This window comes from Abramis brama, assembly GCF_963993115.1.
Source record: "Abramis brama genome assembly, chromosome: 7".
Taxonomy (NCBI): Eukaryota; Metazoa; Chordata; class Actinopteri; order Cypriniformes; family Leuciscidae; genus Abramis; species Abramis brama.
The window spans coordinates 3704811-3719110 of NC_139969.1; the positions used below are offsets into that span (position 1 = coordinate 3704811).

At 35.3% G+C, this 14300-nt stretch overlaps 1 protein-coding gene across 2 annotated transcripts; it reads right to left on the reverse strand.

Annotated features, from left to right (window-relative positions):
• Positions 1 to 1560: 1560 nt before the first annotated feature.
• Positions 1561 to 13684, reverse strand: napgb (N-ethylmaleimide-sensitive factor attachment protein, gamma b). Of its 2 annotated transcripts, XR_014607004.1 has the most exons (13): positions 13492 to 13684; positions 11135 to 11202; positions 10942 to 11026; positions 10327 to 10344; positions 10101 to 10131; positions 9912 to 10021; positions 8553 to 8619; positions 8375 to 8445; positions 6273 to 6351; positions 5977 to 6056; positions 5765 to 5894; positions 3212 to 4735; positions 1561 to 3078 (listed from the first exon to the last, which is right to left on the reverse strand). XR_014607004.1 is itself a non-coding variant. In XM_084118782.1 (12 exons), the coding sequence occupies exons 1-12, from the start codon at positions 13545 to 13547 to the stop codon at positions 4601 to 4603; spliced, it is 930 nt and encodes a 309-aa protein (XP_083974908.1). In that variant the 5' UTR covers positions 13548 to 13684; the 3' UTR covers positions 1561 to 4600. The 2 variants fall into 2 exon arrangements, 1 of the variants encoding a protein (XP_083974908.1); XM_084118782.1 differs by having other exon boundaries at positions 1561 to 4735.
• Between the last annotated feature and the right edge of the window lie 616 nt (positions 13685 to 14300).

Here is a 14300-nt window from a genome sequence, read left to right on the forward strand (position 1 = left end):
GTTGAGAAATCTCAGATTTGATTGTAGGTTTTGCAAGTTCAACATGGGTTATAGGTCGAAAGCTGAATGAACGAGTACTTATGTCCTTTCGATTTCTTACAGGTTGAGTTGTTGTTGCCCATAACACGCTAGCATTCTGCTAATGAACGCTGATTGGTCAGTGAAGGACTGATTACAACCAGAGATACCGCTTGATGGCATCGTGGCATCCGAAGCAGGACCAAAAACAAACAAAACAAAAACTCTTCTAGCACGTGTGTTTACCTGTGTCAGCTGTGTTGTGTGTTTACCTGTGTCAGCTGTGTTGTGTGTTTACCTGTGTCAGCTGTGTTGTCGATGCCTCAAGAGAAAAGAAAGTGCAGAGCGCGAAAGCACCAAAGTGACTGAAGGATTGCCATAAAGCAGTATCTCTGGTCGTACGATGTGTGTGACGTCATTGACACTTTAAAAGATTTTTTAAAGCAAATAAGTGACTCTAAAAAATCTAACAACCAGCAATGTGTAATTTCTTTGCATCTCCTTTCGAATACAACATTCAAATTACTAGACAAAAAATTATATCCTGAGAAAATTGGATTTTGATGGGTATAGCGCCATATACCTCCATTCATCCTGCACTCGTCCTGTGAGCGCCCTCATATGGAATCAGAGTGGAACTGCAACCAGTTCAGAAGCCGGAAGTTTACTGAGAGTGAAACTTCTCCCCTTATTAGACATTCTCTGGTATAACACACCGTTGCCATGAAAAACAGAGCGTTGCTATGGACGTAGGATTCTAACCATAGAGACGGAACGGACTACTTTCTTTAGCGGAAGCAATACAATCGTTTTTAAATCAATAAACTCCTTTTAAAATCAATATTTTGTGCCAAATTATTGATTTATTTGGTAGGTAGCCATGTAATAAGCGGGATAATGTAGAGCGAGGCGGTTGTTTATAGCGAATACAACCCCTTCAGGCTGATTCAAGCTCCGCTTCGCGTCGGGGTCCCGATCAGCCTGTCGGGGTTGTATTCGCTATAACAACCGCCTCGCTCTACATTATCCCTTACTTCAAATACAAAACAGTTATTTTAAATGTTAATAATATTTCACAGTTTTTACTGTATTTTTTTATCAAATAAATACAGCCTTGGTGAGTATGAGACTTCTTTCAAGAATATTTAAAAACCTGACTGACCCCAAACTTTTGATATTACTTACTTACTTGTATTACTTACAGCTAAACAAATACAATCATTTTAAATGCATGAAGTCCTTTAACCTTTCACCTCAATTAATGAATCAACATACCATTGGATTTAATATAAAAGTTTACCGTCCTACTGCACGTCCTTTATATAAAGGATGATGATATTGTGCACCAGGAGAGCTGTTTATTGCTGTGTACAATAAATAAAACATGTTCAGAGACAAAGAATATTAATAAAAATGTTTTTGTGGTTTTAGTTGTGGTCAACAATAATAACCATGGCTTGGAATTATTCTCTTTCCTAATTTCTCCATAAAGCATGGGTTGTAGATTCACAAGAAAACACCTTTAGCAGTACACAGCCAAACTTTAGCGTATAGATGGTGATTTTAATTATGTATTTTTTGCATCATTATGTCTGCCAGGTTGTTTATTTGAAAACGCAGCATGACACCTCACTCGACAGCGACAATTTCAACAACACTTAAAATAAGTTACTGTACATAGTGGACAATTACATCATATTTTACAAATTGTATATCACTTTGACATCACAGACTGTTCACAAATAAAAATAATTAACAGCTTCTGTACACACGACTACACATTTTTCTTACCAAATTAAAAGAAAACATTTCTAAATGTATATTGTACAACAATATGATCACACAGATACACCAGTGCTTATTATCTAAGACTGTCTACATTTCTGCACCACTAAGCAGCATCGAAATTATATTTCAATCAGTTCAACTGAGTGGAACACCGGTTCAACCAATGGTGTGAGTTTTGGGGCGGGACTATCTGTTTGATTGACCAATGGTTTGTAACTTGCTTGACAATACTGCAGTCAATAGAGTGCTACAAGGATGATGTATTTTTGTAAGCCAAAACACGAAAACAAGCATTTTAGGTTTTCCGGTTAAAGCGGTCATGAATTGAGAAATCAAATTTTCCTTGATTTTTGACATGCAAGAGGTCATTGTACTATAAAAACATCCTGTAATATTCTGAACTCAAAACTTCTTTATTAATCCAAAAACAGAAATAAATTAATCCAAGGTAAGAAAACAACTCGTTTGGAATTTTGTCACATTATGACGTCATAGTGCATCGAAATACCGCCTCTTTACAATCAAATCAGCGCCGACTTCTACATCATTGCACATTTGGCCACGCCCACTGACACGTTAGTGAGATGAGAACACTAAAATATCATTACCTTCCGAAGGATCCTAATGCTTGGAAAGTGCTTATTTATTTTCAACTATGTGAATGTCTCAGTAGAGCATTATTGGTTTGTTCGGTACATTTCACTGTGGATTCTTTGGTAAATCAGTCGCAATTTCGGCGCAGGCTTTGCAAATAGACCTTTATTGCAAGATATGAACCCGACAGTAATGCCACAACATGTGAGTACCCGTGTTAATTCTAATGCCTGATCTGTGATCAGTGATCATTTCTGATATGTGGTGATTCATGTACAGTCAGACATTCTGTGTCTCAAAATCATTTATTGCTGTTTATACCATGGTCTGGGTGAATACTCGATTCTGATTGGCTGCAGGGTGTCCATTAAAAAGTGATAGAGGACACCTAGTAAAGGAGTTCTGGTGAAACTGACTGTTTACCGTTCGAAATTAATAAATGCGCTGGCTACATCAGCTGTGAGTAACCATAGCAACAGGCAGTAAACTGAAGGGTTCTACGAGCTGAGCGGACTATAAATATCTCCGGTTGCTAAATAAACCGTCAAGCGTAACCAGGGAAACCAAGTTATTGTTTGTAAAAACTTTAGATTTCAATTGTAAAACTAATTAAAATATAAACTAATGTTTAAAAATGTGTTATTTGGCAAGTGACCATGGTATAAGCGGGTTAATGCCCTTCGAGGTGTCCATTGTCAGGTATTAATGGACTTCGGCGGACCTCCGCTGCGCGTCGGACGGTTCACGCCTCGCTGTCGTCCATTAATACCTGACAATGGACACCTCGTTGGGCATTAACCCTTACTTATGCATCAGTAAATCAAACCAGTGACTAAATGATCAACTTCACATTGTTTCTCTTAGTAGCATGAAAATAATCTGTTATTTAAATTGTGCTTATATACAGAAAGCGATCAAAGAACGCTCCCTTTATAATCGCTGGAGCTGTCAATCACACGAGTTTATCAGTGACTGAGTTCTGGATTCACGCCAAAACTCCCGTTATAATCAATGACGCTGTCTACACATGCTGTCTACATCATGTTTGAACTCTTGGTTATGATGAAAGCATTGCAGAAATCGAGTTGCAATGATGAGATCACTGCATTCATGAGCTCAACAGATACTGTATATCTGTCATCGGCTACAATGCTCATCGCTGCCACCTTTTTGATCTAAATATAATGCTATAATCAGCACTTCACGATTAGTTAATCCTGACAGCTGTAATAGTAAAAACGTAGTAAAAGATTTCGAGAGATTTTCACAAGTAATACTTATTTCATATGCAAAGATGTTAGCCAATCACAGCAGTGGGCGTTTACACTGAAGTCTTACAGACACGCCCATTAAAACAGTGTTCAAATCAGAGGACTGAAATCATGGCCTTATATTTCTAAATTATTATTTGTGATGTAAAAATCATAGTAACATAAGTGCACCTTAGGAAACCGTTCATCGTTCATGACCCCTTTAGATGCCTGAAATAAGGTCTGTGGTGAACAAGATATTTTCACATTTTATTCTAAGACATAAAACACATCAGTAATACCCTCTTGTGATCTTCTTAAAGCTTTTACTTGCTAACAAGTGTCTGAGACTAGTGAGGTTGTCGGGGACATTAAACGTCATCACCGGCATACACTCATCTACTATTAGTCACTTTCACAGCCTCATTGTGTTTATAATCGCACTCTTGCACATTATTCAAACTCATACTTTCAGGGCAAATGTTTTTAAATAAAAACCGAAGCTTGTCAGAAGCTTAGTGATGGTGACGCTGAAGTGACTGTGGCGTAGTTCATTTAGCTTTTTACTTCTGGTGATTGTATTTAGGCTTCAAAATTCATAAAAGTTTATCATTTATGAAAATTATCATGAAAAATCCTTTTAGGTTTTTGTCGAGCTCCAATGTCGAGTTAGTTGACGAGCTAACTCCAAAAATTCATCATCACTGCATCACTCTATTCAGCATTAAATGTGTTGAACCGATGTCCACACTCACAGCCTGTGCTTGTAAGCTTTTCTGCGTGTCTGATATGTAAACGCACAGAAAACCGGACCCTCCCACAGGAAGAGAATTCCTAAGGAATGACTCCACTTTGCACAAAGGGAGGAAACACTAAGATACTCGTTAACTCTCTCTCTCACACACACACACACACACACACACATACAGATAGTCAGGCTGTTCCCTCAGTTAACACAAACCTCCCTCGTAATCGTCGTCTTGCTCCGCTGGTCCAGCACTGCCCCCTTGAGGAGCAGCAGGAGCTTTCTTTTTCTTCCCGCTGACTCCACCCGGCACCTTCAGAGAGATGGCCAGCTTGGCATACTGCATGAACACAGCCCAGGAAAGAGGATTTATTAGTACTGGACTCGTATGACAGCCAGGCTGATTTTTTCATTTTTTAATTTTTTTTGGAACAACAGTAAATCCCATCTAAAAGTTTTGGTTCCCAGAAAGTTTTGGTTCATCAACAACTGTTCAAATATTTGGGGTCAGTGAAATAATTTTTTTAAAGAAATTAATACTTTTATTGAGCAAGGATGCATTAAATTGATAAAAAAAAATGCATTAAATTGATAAAAATTACAAAGACAACAACTGTTCAAATGTTTGGGGTCAGTAAAATATTTTTTTTTTAAAGAAATTAATACTTTTATTGAGCAAGGATGCATTAGATTGATAAAGAAAATGCATTAAATTGATAAAAATTACAAAGACAACAACTGTTCAAATGTTTGGGGTCAGTAAAATATTTTTTTTTTAAAGAAATTAATACTTTTATTGAGCAAGGATGCATTAAATTGATTAAAAAAAATGCATTAAATTGATAAAAATTACAAAGACAACAACTGTTCAAATGTTTGGGGTCAGTAAAATATATATTTTTAAAGAAATTAATACTTTTATTGAGCAAGGATGCATTAAATTGATAAAAAAATGCATTACATTGATAAAAATTACAAAGACATTTATAATGTTACAAAATATTCACATTTCAAATAAATGAAATGTAATGGCTGCTGAAAATTCAGATTTGCATCAGAGGAATAAATTACATTGTAAAATGAATATAAAACAATATAAATTCTATATTTTTCCCTATAATTCTATTTTAATAATATTTCACAATACTACTGATTTTACTGTATTTTTGATCAAATAAATCCAGAAAGCATAAGAGATGACTTCTAAACTTAAAAAAGTTAATATGAATTATATATATTAATATATTATTTTTATTCATTTATATTTTAATTGTAATATTAAGTAGAATATATTCCATTGTTATTTTAACAATGGTTTTCACAAATACAGAGTGTGAGGTTTTGGTTTGTGTTTGGTGTTTAGACTCACATCATTGTCCATGTACTTGAGTAAAGGTGAGTTGCACACGCGTGACACCTCGTCCTCGTCCTGCTCGTCATACGCCGCCAGTAACGTCTCCATAGACACGCAGTCCTCGCTCACACTGAACCCTGGGAGACTGAAGCGAGGGAACAACACAACATTTCACACTGATCATAGATAATGCAGTGGATTTGCAGGATGGTGTCACTCGTTTCTACCTGTAACTTTCTCTGACACACTTGTCTGCAGCAACAAAGTCAACTCGGTGAAGATGGACCAGCACTTGAGCGATGGTTTTCTGCAGATAAGAACAACTTTATCAAACATCTATTCAAACTACAGCAACATTAGGACACAAATGCAAACGTTCATGATAAAAGCTGAATTTCTCAATGGGAAAGAAGCTTGTCAAATTAGACCGATGCCAACATGGACTGGTGTGTGTCATGACCTCGTCCTGAAGAACTATGACTTAAACACAAGATCAGTTTCAGGTGGATGTCAGTATTTGCACCTTAAAGCAGGTGGGGTAGTTCTCAATTTCCTTGTACATGTTCTTCTCTTTTTGGAGGGACACGGCGGCCTCGTCCAACCTGAGGACAATAAAACACAAACTGTCACTAAAGGACACGGCACACATTGGGTCTTTCGTGTACCATGAACAGCTAGAATTGAACATACAGAATACCAATATGGCGGTGCGGTGGCTTCTCTTTTATGACATCATGAGCAATCCAGTTCTATATATAGATCAGTGCTAATGATAATTCAACGGGCCGTCGTCAATTATTCCTTACATAAAAACTTTCATTTAAAGGAATAGTTCACTTTAAAATGAAAATTCTGTCATCATATACTCACCCTCATGTTGTTTCAAACCTGTATGAATTTATTTCTTCTGCTGAACACAAAGGAAGATATTTAGAAGAATGTCAGTAACCAGACAGTTTTTGGGTCCTATTGACTTACATAGTATAGTTTTTTCCTACTATGGAGGTCAATGGGACCCAAAAACTGCCTGATTACTGACATTCTTCTAAATATCTTCCTTTGTGTTCAGCAAAAGAAAGAAAATCATACAGGTTTGAAACAACATGAGGGTGAGTATATGATGACAGAATTTTCATTTTAAAGTGAACTATTCCTTTAAGTCCTAGGGCCCTATCTTGCACCCGGTGCAAAGCAGCGCCAAGCGCGACTCAAGTGTTTTTTGCTAGTTTCAGCCCGACGCAGTTATCATTTTCACGTCCTGCGCCACGCTGTTTAATTAGCAAATGCATTTGCGCCCATTTGTGCGCCCATGGGCTGCTGGTCTGAAAACGAGGTGTGTTCTGGCGCATTGTTGGCGCGTTGCTATTTTGAGGCAACAGAAATAGACTGAGCCATTGACCAACTAAACCCTGGTCTAAAGTCAATGGCGCAATATATTTTTTTGTAATTTAAAGAGCGTGTTAGTAATGTGCGCCTATAGGCTCTGGAGACGCATTCGGTCTTTCCTCTATCAAATTCCATCATGTAAATAGCGAATCCGCCATGGCGCGAGCGCAATTGGCATTTAAAGGGAATGGGAGATGAGACTCTGATTGGTTTAACGCACGTAAATCCCAAAACACAGCCATTACTCATTAAGAGAATAGGGACAACCCTTTTAGACCATGCGCCGGGAGCGCCGAACATTTTTCCCGTCGTTAAACTAGCAAAAGTGGATTCGGACTCGCCCTGCGCTGTAGACCATGCGCTTAGATCGTTAAAATAGGGCCTTATGTCTCACACAAAGTTTTCACATGACTTCAGAAGACTTGTAATATAGCACTTAATTCATCCAGGCTGAGGTTCTTTTATTGTATTTTTGTTCTTTTCACAGATGCACAGCTCACTATATTCTTTCATTAAATGCACACTTTCAAAAAAATTCCTTTTCTGTTCCACAGGCACAAGTCACACAGGTTTGAAAGGTGAGGAAATTATGTAATAAGCAACACTCCAGGCCATGCATCACAGTGATTTTACCACGGTAATTGAGATTTCTGTATTGTGTGTCTGGAAAAAAAAACTCAGATGACGCAAAAATCGTCATTTAGCTCATCAGAGGCTCTTTTGGGCAGAGGCGAGAGACTCCAGCCAGTAGGAGGAGCTCGTCCCGCATGTCTTCAACCCGCCCATAGGGGGATCTCACGATAAAACGCCGTCTTTTCAGTTTCCAGTCGACTAGTAGCCTAGTTGTATCATTTCTTCCGATACTGCCCTCTGTAACCGGGAGGCGTGGCTTGGGAGTGTCCTCGTAGGGCAGCGAAGCAAGTGCATTCTGGGAGTTGTTGTCTTTCATCCACATGAGCCAAGAATACATTTTCTGGCTTTTCTCAGTCTAGAAGGCACCAACTTCTAAAATAATTCACATTTCTACTACATAAATGACCCAATTTAAATACGCATTCATCTTTCCAGCGGTGAAATATCCCTTTAAAGGGCGTTTAACCTTTCCTTTAGTGTGTACTATAGCTGTTTGTGTATGTAAAATGTACAGTATGAGAAAAACACAAACTTTAAAGCATGTAAATATATTGTAGCAGACCCTAAAACTAAAACTTGTAAATGAGAATATGCTTTAGGACGCACCTGCGCAGTCTCACCAGAAGTCTGGAGGATTTACCCAGAAGCTCTGCGGCCTGTCTGAGACGATCTTCATTCTGAACACATCACAGGTTATATGTGAATACACACAAATTATAGATTTCTGATAGGATTCGTTTATGTCACAGTGCTAAACATATCAATCATGTTGGCGTTTCCTCACCTCAAACACAGATGCGGCCTTCTGGTACAAGTCCACGGCTTTCTCCAGATCAATGGGCTCAATGAGTCTGAAGAAGCGGACGCGCTAGTTAACACTGTTAATGATGAGAGAACTCTCACATGCATACAGTTGCTCACACACTTCAGAGAATGCAAAGAAAGTACACAACCTCTCGGGTCAGTAATGAACTTTCCCAGCTAACAGGAAGGTTCTCTCAAAGTTATGAGCTAAGATTATTCCAGTAACGTTAATAGAATGTTTGTTCAACGTTATCTGGTCTTTAATAATGTTTTCAGCACAAAAACATTATTTCTCTATCGTTCATGAAACATTTTTTTTTCTGAAACGTTGGATGTTCATCTAACATTTTTAAATGTTACTACTACTAGAGAACATTTCAAAGTAACAATCCCATAATGTTTGCAAAATTATAAAATTGAATGTCCTCTCAATGTTCGTATAACCACAAACAAAACAAAAAAAAGTTTTGAAACATTTAATGAACTACACCATTTTGAACGTTCAGAGAACCTTCAGAAATAACATTTTCATAACTTAATGGGAACGTTAGCATTTTTAGGGTATTTTTGTTAGCTGGTAAGAGGCAACATTTGCCCACTGGAAGTTTTCAACTTTGCAAGGGACATTTTTATAATTATCTTAGTTAAATATAGATACACTAAATATATCTGTGTTGTTGTTTTAAGTCAGATATTTAAATGTAATCAATTAATTCAAACAATCAGAATACTATAGTCTATTACCACTAAGATTTGATCAACATCAGAAGCTGATCTTGTAATAATGTTGATTAACGGAATAAATTACAAACGTTTTTGTGTGTGAAGAAACGGCATATTCTTTTAGTCTACAGACACAAAACAAGCAGAGAACCGTTTATTAGTTTTGTTTACACATTAGAAAATCAAGACTTTACATTTCACTAGTTTATTAGCATCCACAGGATGGATTGTGATTTGTGATTGTGATCGTTCATCAGCTGTAAAAAAATAATAAAAAATTTTTAATACTCTTTTATATTTTTAGAACTACATCTTTATTGTTATAGTTATCATCCTTGGTGTGAACAGGCCTGTACTTCTAAAATAAGGTGGAAATACAATAAAATTAAAAATATATTGAATAATTTCCGTGGTTCTAGTCTTTGCACCTGTTTAAATCAGGTCTCCTCTGATGGATCAGAATTGGCTATACAGCAATGTCACAACAAAAACTAGGGTCCTAGAAATGCAGTCCTCAGTCTGTGGTCCTGAAACTGCAAGCCTTCAATATTGCAAGATTATATTATAGGTTTATTTCCGCCCCTGGTTTTGATCAGTCATCGGTGTGTATACTCACTTCCCAGCCCTGTCCAAGGCCATCCCAGCAGTGCCGGAGGTCCCGTTCTCCATGTACATGATGCTGGCCTTCTCTATCAGCTGGATGGCTTCAGGCATCTTCTTCATCTCCTGCAGGAGCGCAAGAGTCATTCAGGCTAGTCTCAAACCTACAGGCCATCCACAACACTCACTGTACGGGCCGACTCACCTTGAACATCATGCCGGCTTGTTCATACGCTCTGAGAAGAAGAGAAGCGTGTTCGATCATCGACGGCAATAAGGTGAGTATTGTACAGACAGTTAATCATGCATACTGTCAATTATAGTTAATATTGTAGTATGTTGTTAACTATGAAATTAGTAAACTAAAGTAGTTTTGCATAGATAGCTAAACTATAGATTTAGAGTTATTTGAATTATAAACATTTACTTACTTTGCTGCATGGAAGAGTCTGTGAGTTTTCATTAAGTAAATATAAGTACCGAATGAGAGAATAAAACCAAAGCTTAAAAATGACTACATACACAACTGTTCAAAACATTGCAGTCGGGAAGATTTATTAATGTTTTAGAAAGTCTCTTCTGCTCACTAAGGCTGCATTTATTTGATCAAAAATACAGTAAAAACAGTAATATTGTGAAATATTATTACAATTTAAAATAACTGTTTTCTATCGTTATATATTTTAAAATATTATTTATTCCTGTGATGCAAAGCTTAATTTTCAGCATCATTACTCCAGTCTTCAGTGTCACATGATCCTTCACAAATCATTCTAATATGATGATTTGATGCTCAAGAAACATTTATGATGATTATCGATGTTGAAAACAGTTGTGTTGCTTCATATTTTTGAGGAAACCCTGATACATTTTATTTATCAGGATTCTTTGATAAAAGAAAGCTCAAAAGAACAGCATTCATCTGAAATCTCTTTTGAACGGAAGCGTACATACAGTCCCTGCATATATATATATATATATATATATATATATATATATATATATATATATATATATATATATAGTGCTGAAGTGCAGAAGGATACGTTTTGTTCTCTGTGTGGTACTCAGCCTCTTTCAGGTACGCATCCTTCGCTTGTTCAAACTGCTTCGCATTTTTGAAAGCCACAGCTAATATAACACAAACAGACATTGGAAAAAGTTATAATCATGATGGCCATTATATGTCAGATCAATAATATCAGTGCAAGACGTTCATTTATTTAAGGTTTACAGCACCTGCTTTTGCCATCTCTGAAGCTGCTTCATCATAATCAGGTTTCCACTTGGTCATGCTGGTCTTTAAGCTGCAAAAACACCATCATGTCATGAATGAAGTGTGCTTGAATGCACTGAATGTGCACTTGTAGTGGATTTCAAATCTTAAAAGTATATTTTTTAAAAACTGTACTTGCAGATAACACAATAATAATTAAATAAAATGCCACTTATAGTGTACTTAAAGCGAGCACACTTTCAAGTGCACTTTTAAAAAGCGCACTTTGTAATAATGTCAAATTAAAAGTTTGGTCAAACTTTATATTAGGGTCCAATTCTCACTATTAACTATGACATTTGCCTCAATAAACTCCTAATTACTGCTTATTAATAGTTAGTAAGGTCGTTGTTAAGTTTAGGTATTGGGAAGGATTAAGGGATGTAGAATATGATCATGCTGAATAAGGCATTAATATGTGCTTTTATAAGTACTAATAAACAGCCAATATCTTAGTAATATGCATGCTAATAAGCAACTAGTTTATAGTGAGAACTGAAACCTAAACTAAAGTGCTACCAAAAATTTTACTTTAAAGTACATTTTAAATCATTCATTATGTTTGCTGAATTGTACTTTCACAAGGTAACATATTACAAAAAACGTGCCATAATATAATCAAATGCACAAAATTGAACAGTAGATTTTGAACTAGGTGTAACGGATTTTTACAAAAAAATATGCCATAATATATTATAATGCACATTATTTAACACTAGTTTTTGAACTGGTTGTAACACATATTACAAAAATGTCCCATAATATAATATAATGCACATAATTTAACTAGTTTTTGAACTAGGTGTAACAGATATTACAAAAATGTGTCATTATATAATTTAATGCACATAATTTAACTAGTTTTTGAACTAAGGTGTGTAACAGATATTACAAAAAAATATGCCATAATATAATATAATGCACATAATTAAACACTAGTTTTTGAACTGGTTGTAACACATATTACAAAAATGTCCCATAATATAATATAATGCACATAATTTAACACTAGTTTTTGAACTGGTTGTAACACATATTACAAAAATGTCCCATAATATAATATAATGCACATAATTTAACACTAGTTTTTGAACTGGTTGTAACACATATTACAAAAATGTCCCATAATATAATATAATGCACATAATTTAACACTAGTTTTTGAACTGGTTGTAACACATATTACAAAAATGTCCCATAATATAATATAATGCACATAATTTAACTAGTTTTTGAACTAGGTGTAACAGATATTACAAAAATGTGTCATTATATAATTTAATGCACATAATTTAACTAGTTTTTGAACTAAGGTGTGTAACAGATATTACAAAAAAATATGCCATAATATAATATAATGCACATAATTTAACACTAGTTTTTGAACTGGTTGTAACACATATTACAAAAATGTCCCATAATATAATATAATGCACATAATTTAACACTAGTTTTTGAACTGGTTGTAACACATATTACAAAAATGTCCCATAATATAATATAATGCACATAATTTAACACTAGTTTTTGAACTGGTTGTAACACATATTACAAAAATGTCCCATAATATAATATAATGCACATAATTTAACTAGTTTTTGAACTAAGGTGTGTAACAGATATTACAAAAAATATGCCATAATATGATATAATGCACATAATTTAACACTAGTTTTTGAACTGGTTGTAACACATATTACAAAAATGTCCCATAATATAATGCACATAATTCAAAACTAGTTTTTGAACTAAGTGTAACATATTACAAAAATTTGCCATTATATAATTTAATGCACATAATTTAACTAGTTTTTGAACTAGGTGTGTAACAGATGTTACAAAGATGTGCCATAATATAATATAATGCATATAATTTAACATTTATGAAAACAACCTGTTTGTTCACACATTTGTGTAATAGTAATCTGACTCGAAATCTACTGCGATGAAGAGAGTATGTGACAACTTGCCCCCGTGTCTCCTGCATGATGTGCACGTAAACATCACCAGTAGTGTTTCGGACCCCTCATAAATAATAATGAGGAACATTTGGACCAATGCAGGCATCTGTCGTCAAGGTAACCTCCAGCACTGATTACGCAATCAGTCTCGCGGTGTAACAACATTCATCCTTCAGCATCTCATGGAGCGATCTGGACCTGATTGCACCGTTACATTAGTTCAACCCAAACGCATGCCGTTATCTAGCAGCAGAATTAGGCTATAGTCAGTGTCCCTGTCCGCGACAGCAGGCCGAGATCTCTGACCTGTCCTGTCCGCTCATTCTGTGTCTACATGAGAATAATCTCATAAATCTCACCATTTCTCGGCTTTGGCGATGTGCTCGTGCGCCTCGTTGATCTTCTGTGCGGCCATGGCTCAGTGTTTCGCGGAAGAGGAGCAAACACACACACACAGACACACACACTGACCCGCTGCTCAGGAGGAGGAGGATGAGGATGATGATGATGGACCGTTACGTAGATTATCCAGATTTTCTTCAGAGCTCATCCGCGTCACGGTGTTTTTCTACGGGAGCCCGAGTGGGATGCTTCAATCCACCCTTCAACATCTGCGATTTACAATTGCCTTATTTTTATATTTTTGTGTATATATTAATTTATATATAAATAGAATCTAGTTATTTATTAATGTGTTTACGAATAGAATATATTCGTTGTTTTTATAATTATATAGAATAATAAGCCTATATTGTTTGCCTTATTTTTTATTGTTCATAAAAAATAAAATTGTATAAGTAAAATATATTTATTATTATTTATTTATGAATGTGTTTACGAATAAAATATATTTGTTATTTTTAAAATTATATAGAATAATATAATGTTTGCCTTTATTATTATTCATGTACTAATTTATGTATAAGTAGAATTCATTTATTTGTTTGTTTACGGATAGAATATATTTGTTATTTTTATAATTATATTACAGAATAAGATATTGTTTGCCTTATTTTTATTTTATATGAATTTATGTATAAGTATAATTTATTATTATTATTAATGTGATTACAGATATAATATATTTGTTTTTATAATTATATACTGTAGAATAATACATTATTTTACCTTATTTTTTAATCTTAATTTATGTGTAAGTGTAATTTAT